General features: G+C 33.3%; 1 protein-coding gene and 1 pseudogene across 1 annotated transcript; both read right to left on the bottom strand.

Annotated features, from left to right (window-relative positions):
- Window positions 1-338: 338 nt before the first annotated feature.
- On the bottom strand, window positions 339-948 carry LOC149141600 (GDSL esterase/lipase At2g23540-like). Its single transcript, XM_089451275.1, has 2 exons — window positions 702-948; window positions 339-592 (listed from the first exon to the last, which is right to left on the bottom strand). Exons 1-2 carry the CDS (start codon window positions 946-948, stop codon window positions 339-341), a joined length of 501 nt encoding a protein of 166 aa, XP_089307401.1.
- Window positions 949-6,924: 5,976 nt separating this feature from the next.
- Window positions 6,925-7,043, bottom strand: LOC149141599 (5S ribosomal RNA; annotated as a pseudogene).
- Between the last annotated feature and the right edge of the window lie 15,293 nt (window positions 7,044-22,336).

The following is a 22,336-nucleotide window of genomic DNA, read 5'->3' as shown; positions in this document are numbered from 1 at the left end:
CAGTGGCTCCTTGTTATTATTACTATCTAATTTTAAAGTCATGGCAATTATTATCATTGCTGGATTACCACCACATATAAACTCTAGTTGATTATTATTATTACTATCTAATTTTAAAGTCATGGCAATTATTATTATTATTATTATTTAAACATCACTGCTAAGTGCGAGACACCAAATAAATATAAGAAACCCTTTATTTGTTAGAAAGAAAATCCTTATTTGATAAAAATAACCTTTGTTTATGAAACAAAATACCTTTAAAATAACTAATCTGAAGTCCTAACCTTAACCATAATTACCCAATCACAAAGTCAATAAAAAAGATGATCTCCTCTTCAATGTTTGTGCAGCAGTTTTTTGAGATTGAAAAGTGTGATGAAAGATGCATTCCCATTCCAAATCTGGCGAGAAACCATCCCGTACACTTTATGAGTGGGATGGGTTCCATCCCAAAACACATATTTTTCTCGACGTTTGGACAGAAAAGCTATGTATTCTCCACGCTCCTTCTTTGGAATCTCCAACCCACAATACACAGCCGAGTTAAAAGGCCCCGCTCCACAGCACGCAGGGGTGGTGTTTTTAAAACCTGCAACCAAAGCCAGGTCACATATTGTATTTAGTCAATTCACAAGCCAATCCACGCATATAACGTTTTTGAAATTTGTACTGGTTTTTCACATATCTCCAAATTTTACAACGAGATTCGCCGTGTTGAACTAAATTTAATACGAAGTCATAAGCGTTAGCTAGCAGGATCGTTGCTCCCTCTAATTTTTGATTCAGCTGATTGACCAGCAGCTTGAGACCATCATTAAGTGCCACTGCCAACGGATTTGCAGTTTCCACACGTCCACAGTTATATCCCTTCACCCCAGTGAGCCTTGAATATGGAGTACACCCCACAACAGGGCTGTTTATTACAATGAATTTTCTTGCCCCCATATTGTATAGACTTTGCACCATCCACCACAGACAAGAGGATAACCCCAAATTTAACGTAATGGAACAATCAGCAAAGAATGTGAGGAAATACAGAATCATGAGGGATTTATACGCACCAACAAGTGTTCATTATATTTACTAAGCAGCTGTTTAACGAAATCCTGGGTGCTTTTAGACTTTTCGAAGGTGGTATTCCTAAATAGTTGAGGCCAATATCATTGCCACCACTGGTAATGGTATACAAGGACTCGGATGGATATTCTTTTGCATAATAATCTCCTCCAAGTTTTTTCCTAGACTCGAAGAATAGTTGGCGAGTTGGCGTATCTGGAGACTTAGAGGGATGATATTCTGCGGTGAAAACACCACCAACGTTTAATTGCTTATTTTCAACATGTAATTCATGTGTGTCAATTAGAATGAACACGTATCTATTTTGGTACTCACCAAGTAATTCCCCCTGGAATCTAGTAATCCGCTTCCTCCAGATGCGAAATTGATACCACGAGAGAAATCAGATCTTGGCTTCAGATATGGAGGTGGGAACGGCAACCTTGACTTACTAGCTGTAAATACATTTATATCAGATGTATATTAATCATCTAATGATAAAATCAACCATATAAAAATCACTAAGTGAGAACAGGTGAATACGTAGGAGAAAAAAAATTACGGATAAGATCGAATGCAGTTCGGCCATTGGTGAAACGACCAGTTGGGGTGATGGAAGAAGTTCTCCCCGTAATTAGCTTTGGAGGTTGTGTTGGCAATGAAATTGTTGATACCAGCATCTGCTAGAGAATCCCCAAAAATGAACATGGCGGGGACTTTATGGTGAATGGCAGTAGCTAGAGGAAAAGATAAAAACAACATAAGAATTGCGTTCGAGGCAATAAACATTGCTTATAACTCCATCTTAAAGGAATATGAGTGGCGAGAAGTAAGGGAGGTGTGGATGGATGCAAATTAGTGAAAAATGAATGTATTTTTGACTTTGCAAGAGACTTCCTGAAACACAAGTTTCTATGGAAAGGACAAATATACCAAGCATGGAAGGTGGGTAAGTTTAACACGAAGAGAGTCCCATAAAGTCATTATGACTAGCTTGCATGATAAATATATTATTTTAAGCAAGAAACATATGTTGAGGAGTTCTAGTTTTTTCCTAGAATAACATTTAACTGTAAATCAACACGAAGAAAGAAGGGAGAAATTTTAAAGGTTAGGGCACCAAGAGATGAAGGAAAGAGGGCATGGGTTTATAAAGGCAAAGTTGTGATAGCGCAACTTGGACCTCATTCCACAACAGAACAGCAAGATGATAATACAGAAGAGGCAATCATTAGTGGGAAAGAATTTCAGAGGACAAGGGCTGCAATCTCTTTGGTGAACAATTGTTTACTCTATGTGGCCCCTTTGATTTAGTCACTTGCAATGGCTTGACTAGATGGGAAAAGTCTGGTAATTTCACTTGCAATACTTACAATGGAGCAAGTGTGGTAGATTATGTAATTTTCTGGCATGGTTTGTGTGAGAAAATGGAAGAAGTTTTGGTTGGAGATCAGCTGTGGGATTTGAAATTAGATCACAAACCAATTTATTTATGTTTCTCTTGGATTGGAAAGAAACAATTAGAGTCAAAAATTCAACATGTCCAACAAAATCCCTCACATGGCAGAATTATTTTGACCCCAGAAAATTGTAACACCTTCAAAATGACGCTAGAGAGGCTCTTTGAGAAGGATAAAATTACAATTCACACCCTTCATAGTCATGAATTAACACATTAAATTCAATGCGCACTTGCAAAGTGCAAAAGAACAAAAATTAAGAAGTCTGAAACAAATTGCTTTTCGGTTATTGCTTGGTTTGACGAGGAATTAAGAAAGGCAAGGAGAATGTGGCAAGAGTCAAACACAGATAACATAAAGCTCAAATCTTACAAGCAGTTATTAAGTAAGAAAAAAGTTGATTTCATGGTTTCAAAGAGGGAAGAACTAATCTTCCTTCAGAAAAATAATCCTAAATTATTTTGGAAGGAGCTCCAATCGAAAAGGATACAAATTGGAAATAACATTACAGCTTCTAAATGGTTTGACTATGCAAGACAACTCTATGAGCACGTTCCCAAAGTTGACCCTCCCCCCTTTGTCAACACTGATACTGAACTCTTCACGGTACAAGAGGTAGAGATGGGTATCAAGAAGTTGGGTGTTGGAAAAGCAAAAGACTTAGCTGAACTCCAAGTAGAATATCTAAAGTGGGGCTCAAAGATTCTTGCACTTCACATTACAAAAATATTCAACAACACCATAAAACAAGGGCTCCCCACAAATTGGACAACTAGTGTGGCAATACCTCTTTTCAAGAGTGGTGACATAAATAATCCCTCCAATTATAGGACCATCATGATAAACCCTTTGTTTGCAAAGCTATTTGGAAGCATGCTAGAAAGCAAAATTAGCAAGTGGGAAGAAGAAAGAGATAAGTGCACTAAAGGGCAAGCAAGTTTTAGACCTAAACATTCCACAATTGATCATTGCATAAATTTAAGGCACATCATTGAAAAAGTTTGGGAGAAAAAGTAAGAAGTCATTTGTTGCCTTGTTGATTTCAGAAAAGCGTTTGACTCAGTTCCTAGGGATAAACTTTGGCAGAGGATGGAGGAACTTGGAGTTCCTAAACATTTGAGAGCAGCCGTGCATAGGCTGTATGAAGAGGTGAAAGTCAAAATTAGAACTTCAACATGCGTTTTTGAAAGTTTTAGAAGTGATATCGGGGTCAAGCAAGGTTGCCCACTGTGTCCTAACCTTTTTGGTTTTTATATTGACAAGCTTGAGGAGTGGTTAAATTTGCAAGGGGGTGATGGTATCTATTTGTACAAGTTTGTTATAAGGCTTCTTTTGCATGTAGATGACCTTATTCTGATTGCTAAATTCGCTCTTGGTTTGCAAGAGCACTTATTATCCCTTGAGAATTTTTGTAGAAGTGTGGGGATGGAAGTCAATATCAACAAAACGAAAGTAGTGGTCTTCTCCAAGAAAAGAAAACATAACTAGCATAAGCTCTACTTTGAAGGCAACATTCTGGAAGAAGTTGCAGATCACAAATACCTCAGAATTGACTTCAACAAAAATCTAACCTCGAATGGTTGTAGAAAGAAAAGAACTTTGGGGGGTTGGAAAACATTTTATGTTTTTCAAAATAGGTGTAGAGAGGCAGAGTTATGGCACTGGAAGACCACTCAAACTCTTTTTGGGCTTCTAGTGATTCTGGTGATTCTCTATGGTTGTGAACTGTGGGATAGCAGTACCTCCGACATGCATTGGATACAAATTGAGAAAATTCAAAAACGTTTGATTACAAACAAATTTAAGATTAAAAATGCAATTTCTTATGATATCTTGTTAAGTGAAAGAGAGACTGCTCCTATTGAAGCAATTGCTATGGTGCGAGTCATAAGGTATTTAAAAAAATTTGAGCAAATGGAAGAGGGTAGATGGCCTAAGGTTGTCTTTAATGATAGACTGTGCAAGAGCAAAAATACTTGAATGCAACAAAATAACAAATGGTTTAGTAAATGGGGTATTTTCTTGAACGGGTGTCCCATAAACATCAAAGAGATAAAATATTTTGTTATGGAAAAGTTCCACAAACGTACTTGGGATAAGGAGCTAGAAAGAAAGAAAAATTAGTATATTGAAGTGTTTAATCCCACTCATAATCATTGACCAAAAGCATATATAGAGGTCAATATCTCTTGGAGAGCTAAAATTCTTATTGATTAGTTAAGGACTAATTCTCACCAACTTCGTTGTGAAACGGGGCGCTGGAAAATGCCAAAGTGTTGGAGGAAAGGCTATGCATTTGTTGTTTTTCCGGAAAAATGGAAACGGAAAAAAAATTTCATTTTAGAATGTGAGGGCTTCAAAGATAACATGGAAAGTTATGCACATATGCTAGCATCTAGCTCTTGGGATAATCTATTTAGGGAGGGGTTTGTTGAGAAGCTGGGAGCATTTATTGTGAAGCTTCACAGAAAAATGGCCAAATACATCAAGCAAATGAAGAAACAATCTGTCCCATAGGCTTTCTTTAGCCTCATAGACTTTAAAATAATTTCTTTCTTTCTTCTTTATAGAGAAATGATCCATGTGGATGAGCACGTGCCATGACATTGTCGTCCCATGGGTATTCAGAGCAAGTTTTTCGAAAAAAAATGAGGGGCTTTTAAGGTGACAACAAATCGAAAATACCGTGGATGTTTGTGGTGATGGATAGTTGCTCTTCCCACATTAAAATATATCAATGTAGACTTCACTTTAAATAATTTCTGAACGGTTCCTTTTTAAATGTTTAGTTTTTTTCTTCATTCAATATATATATATATATATATATATATATATATATATATTTTGCTGTGAGTACAATGATCAAGATTAATATAATCAATATACAATCATCATAATCATAATCATAATAATCCTTGTGAATACCATAATCATAATTAATACATTATATTGATTTTATTAATAAATAGCATTTTTAACTATTATAATTTATTTCAAATAATAAATTTTTAGTTAAATAAATAATAATAATAATAATTTTATAATTTAATTAATAGTTAATTTTATAATTTTAATAATAATTAGTTAAATATTATTAATTACTTAATTAATTGATTAATATTAACTACATGAATAATATTTACAACATCAAAAATATTAATAATATTAAAAATAACAATATTAAAAACAACAATAACTATAACAAGATTAATAATTTATGTATTCAAGTTTTTGTGATCCATAATGAATTAAGAAATTTTTTTAAGTAGAAGTAAGCATGAGATGAAGAGGTAGACCATGGCAAAGGCTTAAATAGAGCAATGTAGAGACATAATTTCTGAGCTAGATTTCAACAATAATTTTTAAATTATGATATTAATTTATTAATATGTTACAAATAAACATTATTAAGTAAAGGTTATATTAAATTGCTAGTTTTTGAAAAATAATATTTAAATAATGATATTATTTTATTATTTTATTAAAAATATTAATAGGTAACGAGAGCTACTTTAATATTAGCAAAAATATTAATATTATTAACATTAAAAATATTGTTACTTCTAAGTTCAAAGGAAAAATGTGGTGTGAGAAAGATTTAGTAGTTAACAGAAAATTAAGATATTATAAGGAGGTCATCAACCCCACCCTAGAAGATCCAAAGTATCTCTCTATTTTAACTAGCTCAAAGAAGAAAATTAATAATAGCCAAGATTAGAACGAAATCTCATGAGCTCCATAGTGGAACCGGTCGTTGGGAGTTCCTAAAACACCATGGATGGAAAGGTTTTGCCATGTGTGGTTCTGCCATCTGTGTGAGAATACAACATCGAGGATGAAAATCACTTCCTCTTAGAGTGCCCTACGTACAACCACATTAGATCTCAGTTTCAAAACCTTTGTTGCAATATTGACATTCCTACACTTTTAAGTTGTCAAAAAACTTGGGAGGCTTCTCTCCAAGCTTTTTGAGCATAGGAATAAAATCTTAAATCAAATTAAATAATTCGGTTCTTTAGGTCCAATAGACCAAAGCTTAGTCTCATGGAGGTTAACCACCACCACCATCATCATATTAATAAAAATGATGATAATAATAATTAATAATAATAATTAGTTAATTATGATTAAATAATTTATCATTCTTATTATTATTTATTTATTTTTAAGTATGACCATTTTTTTTTTTTTTTTTCACTTACTGGTTCACGGATACCGGGGTCACTGGGTAGCCGCTACGTCCAGGGTTTTAAACACTGAGTGGACGCCACCCGTAGGGCATCAACACCCCTTGGCCTATTTATTGACCTAACCCCAAGAGCTTTCGGGATTCGACCCTGTGACCTCCCATTGGCGAGGCACTTGATTTGACCGATTGAGCTAACTCTTGGGGCTTAAAGGGGGGAGGGTGCAACACTAGTACTTCCCCGGAGGTCACCCATCCCAGTACTACTATAGCCCAAGCGCGCTTAACTGCAGAGTTCTGATGGGATCCGGTGCATTAACGCTGGTGCGATCGCACCCAATATGACCATTTATTATTTATAAGTTTTTAGAATTAATTGTTTCTATTATTTAAGTTTGATCATTTATTATTTTTATTTATTTTGAAGTTTCTAAAATTATTGTTTTGATTGTTTAAGTTTAACCCAAATATTATTTTTATTATATTATATTATTATATCGATTTTATTAATTGTTTTGATTATTTAAGTTTAACCTTAATATAATTTTTAATTTTATTCTTAGATATTCATTTCATTAAAATTTTCTTTTTAATTAATTATTTCTTAATTCAATATTAACAATTATTTCTTTATATTAAAATATTATTTATTTAGTCAAATCTAATCCAAAATCTTGTTCTCATCTTGTCTTAACCATCAACCACACTAGATAGTTAGGTGATGTGTTTTTTAAGAATTTTTTTCTTAATTTTGATAATATTTAATTTAATATGATAAAACAATGAAAAGTAAATTAAGTTTTTTTTTTGGTGTATAAGAGAGTATTCTATTTTCTAATTTGTAATATACTTGATATAGGTTCATTTCAACATGTTACTTGAGTAAGGTAAATTTGAACGAGGAAGATAATGATCATTCTCCTTAACATTAGGATTTTTAAAATTACATATTTTCATTTATAATAAATAATATATTATAATAAATATTTAATAGTATGATAAAGCAATAAATTTATAGAAAAGATTAAAAACGAAGTAGAAAAATATACCTAATATTTATCCAACCTTTTTAATAATCACATCTGATAACCACATCTTTTTAGTAATCTTTCAAGGTTGGGTAACCATATTTACTAATGTGATTATGCTAATTATAACTTATTTAAAATAATAATTTTTTAATTTCAAAAATATTATCATAATAATTCACCATATTCTAATAAAAATAATTTAAAAACAAATAATGTTCTTAGCAATTCAAAGCTCTAACCAAATTTAAAATAATCATCATTCATATATTATATGGAATATAGTAATTATAATTAATATATTATATCTATTTTATCAATAATAATTATTATTATAATTTATTTAAAATAATAACTTTTGTTTTTAAAAATTATTATCATAAAAAATCATCATATTCTAATGAAAATAATTTAAAAAGGATCATCTTACTTAATAATACTAAACTTCAACGAAATTGAAAAACAATTTCAAAACATGATGCATCTATGCTCTTTACACTTGATCTAGTTTTTCATGCTTGTCATGGTTCAAAACATTTACTCAAATTTGATGATATAATTAATCGAAAATACATTCTAAATGAAAAAATTATAATAATAACTTTTGTTTTTAAAAATTATTCATGAAAATAATTTAAAAAGGATCATCTTACTTAATAATACTAAACTTCAACGAAATTGAAAAACAATTTCAAAACATGATGCATCTATGCTCTTTACACTTGATGATAGATCTAGTTTTTCATGCTTGTCATAGTTCAAAACATTTACTCAAATCTGATGATATAATTAATCAAAAATACATTCTAAATGAAAAAATTATAATAATAACTTTTGTTTTTAAAAATTATTATCATAAAAAATCATCATATTCTAATGAAAATAATTTAAAAAGGATCATCTTACTTAATAATACTAAACTTCAACGAAATTGAAAAACAATTTCAAAACATGATGCATCTATGCTCTTTACACTTGATGATAGATCTAGTTTTTCATGCTTGTCATGGTTCAAAACATTTACTCAAATCTGATGATATAATTAATCGAAAATACATTCTAAATGAAAAAATTATAATAATAACTTCTGTTTTTAAAAATTATTATCATAAAAAATCATCATATTCTAATGAAAATAATTTAAAAAGGATCATCTTACTTAATAATACTAAACTTCAACGAAATTGAAAAACAATTTCAAAACATGATGCATCTATGCTCTTTACACTTGATGATAGATCTAGTTTTTCATGCTTGTCATGGTTCAAAACATTTACTCAAATCTGATGATATAATTAATCGAAAATACATTCTAAATGAAAATATTTATTTACTTGAAAATCCGTTATATAAATTTATGATATCTATTTGGAAATTTTTAAATAATATTTATCAATTTTATTTTTCTAATATATACATATATATAATTTGATAAAAAAGTTATTGAAATTACTAATTTAAATTACAAAATTTATATAGATTAAATGTTAAGCTTTGTATATTCATTTAATTTATTTAAAAATATATTTTAAATAACAAAAAACCATAATTTCTCTAAAAATTAGATCAGTCAAATTCCAAAATAAAAACCAAAAACATAAAAAAATTATGTGTATAAATAAATCATAGTTACACATCGATTTTTAATAAAAGATTTCTATTTTTTAACGATTCACAATTTTGACGAGAATTGTTCTTCGTATCCTTTATTCTTACAACAGAATTGTGATTACTGGTCAATTTGAGAAGAATATATCCGGAGTGATCAAAATTCTCAAAACCGAAGGTGACAAAGTTTGACAAAATCTAAAGTGTGGGGAGCATGAGTTGGAAAATTCGAAGTTACCATTAAATTAATAATGAAAATTTCTATCACCCACTCACTTGTTAGTCCGTACCAAACTCCCATAGCATGAGCTTCCAACTCACGATTTTTACATTCAACATGACATCGAAAGCTCAAAGCAATATTTTGTGCTAATGATCTGTTAAGATGTTAAAATAACATGTTTGGTATTTATTAAAATGTTCTTCGTTATAAAACTAAGTTAATAAGTAATTTATATAATGTTTATATTTTCTGGAGAAATCTCATGGAGAACAATATTTTTCACAGAGACCTAAAATCCTAAAGTAATTTATATGTTGATTATAAAATGAGGTTTCTAAATTTTGTTTTTTTTTTCAAATTTAATAAAAGTTTTAAAAGATGATTGAATTATGAAATTTATAATATCTAGGCATTTAAATGAAAATGAAAATTAAGTAATCCATTACACTGAGGAAATTGTAAAACAAATAGTTTCCATTGTGTAACTTGTGAAATTTCATCTTTTCTACAATGATATGCTTTGAGAGCGTAAATTTTAATGGTTATGTTTTTGAAGGGTGATTAGGATTTATTAGGGTGAAAATAGTTTCCATTGTGTAACTTGTGAAATTTCATCTTTTCTACAATGATATGCTTTGAGAGCGTAAATTTTAATGGTTATGTTTTTGAAGGGTGATTAGGATTTATTAGGGTGGTTCTCCATGTAGGTGAGATATTTTTATGAGTTAAGTTTTTATTTGTATGGGTTGAAATTTGTTTTAATTAATTTAATTTGAATTTTTTTTGGAATGTGTGATAGGCTTTTATTTCAAGATATAATTATTATTGATAGTTTTTTAATGTAGTTTATTTGGAAAAATATATAAACATGTTATCTAAAATAGTTTGAAGTTTTTGGTTGGACCATTTTAAATAAATCTTGCTCAAATTAGGAATAGGCATGGTGTATCTAGTGGTTATAGTCATAGTGTAAAAAATCAGCCTCTTACAAGATTTCCCTAGTTAATGATTCCACTAGTTAAAAAATAATAATAAAATAATGATTATTTAACCTTAATGCTAGTGTAAGGTGATTATTTGCAAACATTGTGTAGATATCTCATGTGGGAGAGGATGCCTACTCTTCAATCCTTAGCACAATGGACCAAAAATGTCCTTTCGAATTGAACCCAAGTGGATGGGAGAAAAAACAATGCTCCGGACCACTCATGTTACCAACCCACGAAACCATATATGCAAACTTCAAGGGCTAAGCTATTGAGAAATATAAGGTCAAATAATTCTACTTGATCATAGCCTATGTTTTATTCTTTTTCAAGGTTACAAAGCTCGAGGAAATTCTGAGAGTATTTCCCCTTATTACAACAATTACACCCAAGGTAAACCCTAGAATCTCGAGGGAACAATATCATTCAACAACAAGGTTCAATTTCATTACAACAATATATTCATTATGAGCTTTGATGAAGAATGTAACTAGTGTTGGTCTTCATAACTATATTTGTAGAAAGTAATTTTATTATTAATGAAATTACTTATTAAAGCTTGGGCTTCATGCTTGGGTCAATAATTTCTAGGTCAAAGCCACCATTGGAGACTTCTAATTTTTGTCTTGATTCAATAAAGTCATTATCATTTTTATTAGACCTTTCTTGGGCTTTTGTATCATGTAAAAAGAATTGTTTTTGAGTGAAAAAGGTCATTTGTCTCCTCCACACCAAGTTAGACTAAATCATTGTTATTCGAACTAGCAAGAAGGCTATATATAGAGAGGCAACTCGACCTATTTCGAACAATCACTCAACAAGTTCGATCTACAAGAAGAAGAAGTAGAAAAGAGAGCAAAGTTGCTCGAGAAGGATAGAAGAAGCTGGAAGACCTAGATCGAGTTCTTGGGCATTCTATCTCTCACACGTGCGATGTTTCTAGGCTATAGTTGGGGCTGAAATTATGAATCTATTGTAGGTTCGAAATTCTATTGTTGGGGGCAAATCTATAATTGGGGATTGAAATTATGGATTGTAGCTGCTACTCAAAAGTTGTCACTTGGAGACTTTGATAGGGATAATCTATTGGAAGGAAGGGCTAGCTTGATGATTGGAGTAGGTCTTTGTCTAGCTCTAAAGGGTCTTTGATTGTCTCATCTTCATTTGAATCTGCTAGTGGAAGAGTTGGACTGGGATTTCCCCTTGGAGGGTTTTTCCCTCGCTAAGTGCCTACATCTTGTGTCTCTTATTATTGTGGTATTCATACATTTTATTTGGTAATTTATTGATGAAATATAAACTAATAAATAATTAAAATAAGCCAGGATAACTCACAAGTAATTATAAAGAAAGAGGAATCAAACCCTAATTCTTATAGGCATTAATTTCTCAACATGGTATCAAAACTAAGGTGAAAGAAGGGCTAGTTGAAGATGACTTTGTTGGATATCATTTGAAGGAAGGAAAATGAATATGAGAAGGAAAGGTTACTCCCTCAATGGAAAGTTACTTGAAAATGGGACTCAATATGGTGAGAATTGCAGGAAGATCAACTCGAAGGAACATCTACAATCTATCTAGGAGAGTCAAGATTGCAAGATTCTTAGATGCATTTACAAGTACACTTGATATAATGCATGGATCATTGGTAGTGGACCCTTAAGACATAGGATGGGGAAAGTGGAAAACTTCATAGTCTATCAAAGGAACCATCATCACATGGAGTGGAGCTAGCAGACAACAAAAATTATGCAGTCAAGGGTTGTATATATACATCATTGAAGTTAAAAAGTGGAGAAAAGCTACACCTCAACAACATCCTTTATGTTCCAGGTTTGAAAAAGAATTTACTTTCCATTTATTGTTTAGAATATAAAGGAGATAGGGTTGCTTTTGTAGATGGTGGATTTTTGGTTTGGGGAAGGGATCAAGTATTGAAAAAGCAAAGTTTATAGGAGTGCGTGAATGAAGATTATATATAGTCATAACACCATCTCCTCAATCCCTAGTTCACATGGAAATTAATACTATCTAACTTTGGCATAGAAGATATGGACATATTAATTACAAAATAATACGCTCTCTTAGTCAAATAGCAAAGGCCATCCCCAACATCAAGGAAGATCATGGAGTATGCAAGGGATGTGCTTTGGGAAAGAATACCAGGAAAAATTTTACAAGCAGTGAAACAAGATGTAAGGAGATATTAGATCTCATTCATTCTAATGTATCTAGGCCCATGTCTACTAAATCCCTTGGAGGCCATATTTACTATGTGAACTTCATTGATGATCACTCTAGAAAGACATGGACCTACCCTCTCAAGGCAAAGGAAGAAGTATTTAAATTTTTTAAGGAAGTTAGATTTGAAGTTGAGACCTTAACTTAAAGAAATATAAATTCTTTGAGATCCGAAAATGGAGGGGAATACACTTTAAAAGAACGTATTTCATATTGTAAAGAAGTATATATTAATAGGGAACTCATTGTTCTCTAAAACCATGAACATAATGGAGTAGGAGAAAGGAAGAATAGAACCATTAAAGAATGCATAAGGACAATCATATTTGATCAAGATCTACCAAAATTTCTATGGGGAGAAACAACCATGACAACAATATACATACAAAATAGAAGTCCTCATAAAATGCTTGATAATATGATACCGGAAGAAGAATTCATAGGGAATAAGCCATGTGTAGACCATCTTTGAATATTTAGGTGTCTCACATACATCCATGTTCCTAAAGATAAGTCAAAGAAGTTAGACTCTACAAGTATAAAAGGTATCTCCGTTGGTTATAGACTTTCATCAAAGGCTTATAAAATCTATATCAAGGAAGGAAGGAAAATCAAAGTTAGAAGGAATGTTATATTTGATGAAAAATATTCTTACAAAAGATCTAAGGATATACCAATTGAATCTGATGAAGAAGATGTACCACTATTTTAATAAGAAGACCATCATGTAGAAATTTGATAGAAATTGCAACTGCTCAAGATTTCAACCTAAAAACAAGAGACATAATTATTCTCTAGCGATCTACAGAATGAAAATCACAATTTAGAATAACATGGATAGGCATGCAATAAGGAAAACCACAAAAAAATAGTGATTTTTAGGGGAATCGAACTGGGAAAAACCCCTCAAGTCTCTTTGCATTAATCAGTTGAATAACGAAACTATTACCATTTCTTGCTCCAACTCTGAGCACAACCTACAAAGGAATAATTGTTATCTTTGCTTAATGTAAAACTCTATCTAACACTTAGCTAATTATTTGCTCACCAAACCTCGTATTTCCTTCCGCAATTCCTTAGGAAACTGGCCCCTAAAATATAGGAATTTCCTCTGAATTTATTGCACAATTGCCAAGGATTTATCACTCACTGCATGCAAAACCTGTACATTCAGAACTAGTTTACAACTAATTTTAAATTTCATTGTCATCTCCACTTCATCTCATGAAATATAATTCCTTACATGCACTAGTTATTTTGAGTTGATCGATGAGTTGACTAAAAAATCTTTGATTTATACTTCTTTCTCACTGTACAACTGACCTCCAACTGACTCCAACAATAGTTAGAGGCCAGTTAACTGAATACAATTGAAAATAATTGACCTGGATTACTAGAATTTTGCAATCACACGTGCATAACTAAACTCCAAGACCTAACTCAAATTTACTAAGCTAACTATGTGACAAGATCCATGTCACACTATTTAACTACCTCCAAGTTGTCCTGCTGATGTGGAAATTTGATTTACTCAATTTGACTAAGACTAAACTCAAATTGAGCCTTTATTGCTACATTTTTTCAACACTCCCTCTTAGAAAGAATGAGATTTTTCACCACCCCTATCCTGCACCTGTGGGATTCAAATTTACCTCTCGAAAATTATTTTTTCAAGATCTCAGAATCTTGCTTGTCAGTTGGAATGTACATTAGCAACATAATTCTCCTATGCACACAATCCCACAAATGATGATACCACATATCAATGTGATTGGACCTGTCATGAAATACCAGATTCTTAGAGAGATTAATGCAACTCTGATTATCACAATATATGATTTTTAGATCCATCCCTTGACTGAATAGTCCCACAAGTATTTTCCTCATCGAGATTGCTTCACATTCTACTTGACTTGTAGCCATGTATTCAACATCTGATGAGTTGAGCACGATAGACCTCTTCTTCCTTATGTACCATGAAATAGTTGTGGATGAAACACTAAAGATAACGTATGATGTTCTTTTCTTGTCGGATGGATCCCTGCCCAATCTGCATCGTTGAAGCCTTGAAACTTCACTCCCTTTATTCGTTTGTATTATAATCCATACTAGGTATTACCTCTCAGGTACCATAATACATGCTTTTCTACCCTCTAATATAATCTGGTAGGCTTCACCATAACTTGGCTAGGTTGCTTGACTACATAACACATGTCGAGTCGTGTGTTCACAAGATACATCAATGAACCCACAAGCTTCCTATAAATGGTAGCATCAACATTCTCACCTAAATAAGCATACTCCTTCCTCCAGTGTGTAGCTAGAAGTGTGTCCATGGGCCTACAATTATCCATGTGAAATATATGAAGTATCTCAGTATCATACTTTCCTTGAGACACAAACAATTCACCATCACCCTGCCATACTTCCAGCTCGAGGAAGTAATGCATGAGGACCTTGTATTTCATCTCGAATTCCCTTGCAAGATCTTCTTTGCAAGAGAGGATCAACTGCTCATCACTTGTCAATATTAAATTACCGACATATAAAATAAGAATAAGAAACTTACCATCTACCACAATGTGATAGAGGTTCACATATACTTCACATTTGGTGAAGCCTAATCCTCTGAGATAACTGACAATTCGAGTGTACAATGCCCAAGGCACCTATTTGAGACCATACAATACTCTCTTGAATCTGAATACATGTGAATCCTGATCATATGTCTTAAATACTTCTAGCTACTTTATGTAGATCTTGGCCTCAACAACACCATTGAGGAAGGCAGTCTTCACATCCATCTGGGGGATTTTCCACCGCATCTACACAATCAATTCTAGAATGGATATGATTGAGGAATATCTCACAACTGGTGCAAAGGTTTCCTCAAAATCCACTCACTCTAATTGAGAGAATCCATTGGTCACAAATATTGCCTTGTACTTCTCTATATTTCCATTAGTTGCATTCTTCACTTTGTAGATCCATTTGGATCCAACCATTTATTTTTGTTCTGATCTCGACACCACCTCCCATACACTATTCTTCATGATGGATTCATATTCTTCCACCATGGACTCAACCCAAATAAGTTGAGAAACTCCTTCCTCAAATGAAGAAGGCTTTGTCGCAATGAGCTCTGTCATGTGAACCATGTACTACATATCAAGTGACCTCCTTTACCTACGTTGTGATGTAGGGGCTCCCAAATTCTCCCTAGAATCCTACAACAATATATCATCTTCTCCAATTCTCTTTATACCCTATCTAGAAGATTCTGGTTGAGTTAGTGCCTCCACTCTACGTCCTATCTTCTCCTCTACATGTGGCTTATTGACAACCTCCTGAAGCTCATCCCGAGGCTCCTCCTTTGGAGCTAGAAGGGATACTCAACTCTCATTCTAGAGAGAATATCATAGCCTTATCCTCATCGATATTGGCCCCTCTCCTTATAATTTTCATCCTCACTGAAGGAAAATACACCAGATAATTATGTGGAGCTTTAGTGTATCCTAAAAAAATACCAACTTTTTTGTAGGCTCAAGTTTCTTCCTTGAATCCTTGGAGACATGACAATAAACTAAAGCTCCAAAGATTGTGAAATGAGACACATCAGGCTTTCTCCTAGAGAAATATTCCTCTGGTGTGATCATACCAAGTATTCTATGAGGACTCTAGTTCTGTAGGTATATTGATGTGTTGCATTCTTCTACCCATAGATGTAATGACAACCCCTAAGCATTCAACATGGCCCTCACTGCTCCCACTATGATCTTATTCTTCCTCTCAGCTACCCCATTTTGTTGTGGGTTATGGGGTATTGTCATATCTCTTCAAATACCTTCTTTCGCACATAAATCCTTGAAGGCATGTGAAAGTAATTCACATCGATTATGACCCCTGAGAGCTTTCACATTCTTCTTAGTCTCCTTGTCAACCAGTTCCCTGAATTCAACAAATTTTGAGAAAACTTCATCCTTCTTACACGTGAAGAACATCCAACATTTTCCAGTGAAATCATCAATAAAAATAACGTAGTACTTATGTTTTGTTGTGGAGGCTATAGAAACGGGTCCACAAACATTAGAGTGGAATCACTCCAAGATTGCATTTTATCTACTATCTCGGCCATTTGGATCTGACATATTTCCCCAATGTGCAACCCTTGAAGGCATCCTGCTGGTCAAGGGAGACTTTAGGGAGATTGGTGGTAATTTCATACCTTGGTTTTAAGGCACCATGGTGTAGATGACCTAATATCTTATGCCATAGTTCTCCAACATATTGACTTTGCACTTTTTGTTCCTTGTTGGTCAATGTAGCACAATCTCCCACCTTAAGTTTGTATAGATTCTTGAATCGAATTCCAATATGCTTCACTTCCTCGATAGCTATGTTTATATGAAATTTTTTCTCTTTACGAAAAATAATGTCATAGCCATGATCCTCCAAAAATTCTATAAAGATCAAGTCCTTCTTCAACCCAGGTACAAACATAACATCTTTTAGGTGAAGAGGGGAGGGTTCCACCCTCTCAAAGGTGACAATGCACTATGAGGAAAATACCTTCTAGTGGAGGTTATAGTAGAGCTTTTTAGTGTTATAAAATAGTAAAAAATTTATACAAAAAGCATCCACTAAAACATCCATTTGTGATAGCGAATGTTTTAGAGGAGGTTTTTATAGAACTTCAACACAACTGAAAAAATCTGGGCAACTAGAGATTCTAGGGAATGTTTTTTTCTGACGCATTTAATAGAACAAGTAGCACGAGGCATCATACATAACTCAAAGAACTAGGGCATTAAATTAAAATAATACTAGTGCATAATATATACCACATCAGTACTAGGAGATAAAAAATCCCTCGAGCATTCTTCTAAGGAATGACACTAGGGCATGCAAAAAATAATTTTTGTATCAGTGACTTTTTTAAACTTGTAGCATCGATGTGTATCATATGCCCCGGTGCATTAGTTAAAAAAAAGGATAGGTGTTTTTATTTTTCATAATGCACCAGGCTATAAATAATATTTTGTAGGACTCGAGCGTTACTCTGAAACAAGGATAGAAATAATGGTGCGTTAAGAATTACAATGCACCAAGGCATTAATCTCAAACAAGACCAGTGATTGAAGAGATAAACACACCGATTCTCTAGTTTTCTTAAAAGGCATCAGGCATGAAAAATGATATTTCCATGGTGATTTTATATAACATAAGTCACTAGAATGTTTTTATCTTATAGACACACCAATTTTTTGAAAGACATTTTCTCTTTTTTGGAAACATCGACCTATGATAGTGGAATTAATGTAATATTTTAAATTCATTCTTCATCGAAAAGTCTCTCTCTCTCTATATATCTTATAACAATATTCATATAAATTAAAATTTGATTAGTGCATTTGTATATGATGTTTGGATTTATTTGTTATATTATCAGATTTCAAATCTCTTCATTATAATATTTAATCATCGATATATTTAATCAATAGTGTAACATTTCACAATGACATTGGATAACACAATAGAATAAATTAAAATGTATTTTATTATATATCAATAAGAGGGTCTTTTTCTTGCAAAATGAGATTATTACTAGTAACCCATTGTATTTCAATTCAGACACTATGTTCATTACATTAAACAAAATGTCTCATTTTCACATACAATTATTTCAAAAAATACAAGAGGTTGCATTGATTTCCAAATCAATCAGCATTATTCGCTAGAATTGTTGTTAGTGCTCAAGCTACTTCCATGACTTGGGTTATTTGGAGGATTTTTTTTTTTATTGCATCAATTTTTGTCATCTTCTTTATCTTTCACTTCCATATGCAAACATAAAAATAAAGTTTAATGAGTATCTACATTGGTGAGAATAATGAAATTGAAATAAATAATATCCATCAATGTAAATTGAATATCAATATACCATAGTGTTATAGATCCATTTGGGAACACAATCTAGATCAGTGTTTTAGGGCTCATCAAACCCTAATTCCAGTTGCTACATGCCCTAAACAAGTCAACCTTTTCAATGCCTCATTCCCAGGTAGTTTCATGACATGAAGACATCCTGAAATGGCCTCTAGAGGGACCAACGCACGTAGTCCCATGTAAGGGTGCACTGTCGAGTAGTTGAGTCCATGCGAGGGTGCTCTACATAGCACTTAGGCCTCCTTTCACCTGCACTGGGTGAGTATGAGCGTAATTCACATAGGGTTTGGGGAATATTCTTATATTTTAGAGTCATCTAGAAGGTTCCCTCACTTATCAACTCCTATGAACTCGAAAATGGATGAGGAATGAGTTAAGATGCATCCTATCCTCTCATCCCTTCTTCCATGGAACTAATTCTAAGTATGGAAGGCCATTCAATACCACCATTTATGACTAAACCTCCTTCATCTCCCTGTAAATTGACCACTCATCTAAGTGATCAGGGGCTGGACTTTGATGAATTGTAAGGAGATAATGCTAGTTTGAGAATTGAGACTATTGTAAGTGTTGTTATGTTGCCAGATTTTCATTATTATGATGTGATGTGGATGGAACCAAAGCTAGAGGAGTGACTTCGAATCATACTTTATGGTTGTAATTCCATCCTCTATACAATAAAGCATTTGAACATTTTTCCATATGTTTATCTTGGTATATGATGCTTATATGTGTGAATGTATCTTATTCCATTTACTTGTATTCAATAGATCTTTTGCTTTGATTGGTTCTTTGTCTTTTGTTTGTGTTTAAAGGTACTTCTCAAGCATGTTAAGTATGGGAAGGAGTGACAGGATTGATACAAAGGAAACAAGAGGAAAGCAGAAATATAAGTAGGTCTTCTCATATTGTTTGTCTTATCTATGTCTTATAGGAAAAGGCTAAAGTGCTTTAAACTGTTGTTCTAGATATGGCTACTTATCTAGGGAATTAGTATTTATCCGTAGATACCAAATTCTCTAAAACAAATTGGCGACTTTGCTGGGGATAGATTATCATTCCAAGTAGCTTATCCATATCGTAGGACACTCTAACAGACCTTAATTCCTTTCATTGATTGTATTTCAGCCTTTTTGAAGTGTTATTTGGTCAAAATTTGAGGTTAGATGACTCTTAAGTGGCCTCTCAAGAATCAGCGCAGGCTTGGTCAGGAGACAGTGCTCTCCAACATAATTAGGCCCTCTTTGAACTGCGTTGATCCACCTTAGGGAAAATTTTAACCTTTGGATTGGGTTTTTTATCCAAATTTCCTTCTGTTTATGCTTGTTGAAAGATCCATGATTGTAGTATGTCTCTGAAATCAACTTGTATATCCTCTTTCCAAACCTACTTTGGCTTGATTGATTAATGTTTCTTAAATGATTTCTTTATCATTATCATTTCATTGCCAAAGTTAGATTATAGTGGATTAATCTTTGTTCGAAAGAAAGTGTCGTAAAAGTCTTCTACTCCTTCGAAACTGAATTGTTGTAAAGTCTTCATTCTTATAAAAAGATTAATTGACTGTATGTGCATTAGTTTCCTTTTTTGTTCATCATAACATTAATGGAATTGAAAAGAGAAACCTTCATCCTTCATATTTTAGTTTGTGAATGCTTGAAAAGAATAACTAGGGAAATTACATTAGATGTGCTCTTTTCTCTTTGTCAAAGATCTGATTGATCTATCCCTACTAGCTAAGGTTTTCATTATTCAATTGAAAGAAAATAATGTGTATCATATTAGTTGCATTTTAGGAATTGCAAACATACATCACGTGGTGAACCTTGAAAGGAAAATTCTAAAGAAGATCAACTTAAAATTTATTTGAATTTACCTAATGGAGCATTGTCACCTAACGAAAAGCATTTAGTGGTTCTAGGCTAGAGACATGTTCTGACGTCATAAAACAAAGCAGTTGTCACTAAATTGTCTGCAATACATCCCAAGTTTTTTATCTCATTCCGCGTACGTAAGTATATCATAGCTCATCCACGTACCTTCGGGTGTATAGGGCGGTGTTACAGTACGTAAAGTATACAAGAATTCTCTCACTATGCGGTTTTGCATTAGATAGTGCTTATATGGATTGGGCCTCCACGTGCTTTCAGGTATATATGGGAGGAAAACACTAGGTTTCTATCCATCCTCAGGTAACTGAGTCAGTCGCCTTGTACACTGTGATACACCGAGCATAGCATTCGGGGAGATTGCTTACCCATACTTCTTGGTTTGCAAGGAGGTATCATGTAGTTCACAGTTGCTTGGTAAACCTTTTTCCTAGATTATCCTTTTCTTTTTTGTTATGTTACATTGATTAAAATAAAATTAATTGACCGTGGATAACATCCTCCATACTCGCTCCTTAGTTGATCTTCGGTTGAGGCATATGGAAACAAATCCAGAGTCCACCAATCAAGAAATTCCTTTTGATGGGAATCCTAGTCCTTTCCCTCATTTTAGAAATATTGGTGTTCCACATATGGCTACATTTTCCCTTCCGAGATTTACCATTGGCTTTCCAGTATGCTTTTTTTCAACCTCCTTGGTTCAAAATGTCATGATTTCTCTACAATCAAGTACTCCTCCAACTGAAAAAATCGACCTCCATTTGATCCTAAAGTTGACCCTTTTCCTTCTTCCTTGGTTGTTTCCTCATCCCCTTCTTCCTCTTCGCTTGGTGAAAGTATTGGTACTAGTAACTAGGTAGCTAAGAAGAATAAGAAAGGGAAGAGGAAGAAGATGAAGAAAATTCAACAAAAGGGTAACCAGGCAACCATTGCTTTGAATACAACATCTGATGAGAAACTGTCTGTTAAGCCTCATAAAGTTTGATATGATCCGTGCAAACTTTGTGTGGGAGACAATCTTCTTCGACATTTTCTTGATATTCCTCAGATCTTAGAAGAATGGTCTTCCCATTCACATCATCCCATGTCATCAACTTCTGGAGATCATGCTGGTGACACACCATCAACTATTGGTAGTAAAGTTCATGGAAAGAAGGGTAAAATTATGTTTCCATGTAGGTTTTGTGAAGGGAATCACCCCATTCACCTTTGTCGCTATCTGGATGAAGCCAAAAAAGTGTTGGACAACTATCCCGCTTCTCTGCAATGAATTCCATCTGGTTATAGGAGACTCTCCCTTCATAATTCATTAGTTGATGAATTGACTAACCAAAATCAGTCGTCGGTCAAGCCCACTCTGAAAATGAATTTCATGAGCTTATACCTGACCCAAATCAAAAGGTTTGTTAGTGTCAGCCTTTGAAGCCTTCCTCCAGTGATTAAACATGCTCTTACAAAGTGATTTTAAGGTGTCAAGGTCAAATTTTGTCATTTCAGTGAGTCTTCAAGCAAAATTTGGTCACCAGGCATTAGGTCTAGGGTTTGCTTTTACTCCTTTCAAAGTTGTCCAAATGTCAGTCCATGTCACCATTCAACTGAGTGCACCATAACTCAGAGGGTTTTCATCATCATGTCAGGGTCCAATGGGTCATTTTACACCTTGTTCATGCTTCAGTTGTGCCTAGGTAAGGTTCATTTCCCTCTCCTAGG

The sequence above is a fragment of the Pinus tabuliformis genome, chromosome X, assembly GCF_031772625.1.
Source record: "Pinus tabuliformis cultivar Carrire ecotype Pingquan chromosome X, CPIR1, whole genome shotgun sequence".
Taxonomy (NCBI): domain Eukaryota; kingdom Viridiplantae; phylum Streptophyta; class Pinopsida; order Pinales; family Pinaceae; genus Pinus; species Pinus tabuliformis.
This window is presented reverse-complemented; position numbering and strand designations above follow the sequence as displayed.

What these genes read in the sequence shown, in the direction of transcription:
- LOC149141600 (XM_089451275.1), bottom strand. Translation starts at nt 948, where the DNA reads ATGGGGGCAAGAAAATTCATTGTAATAAACAGCCCTGTTGTGGGGTGT. An exon ending in TCAACACGGCGAATCTCGTT is followed by an intron (nt 593 to 701) that starts GTAAAATTTGGA and finishes CTTTGGTTGCAG; the next exon opens with GTTTTAAAAACACCACCCCT.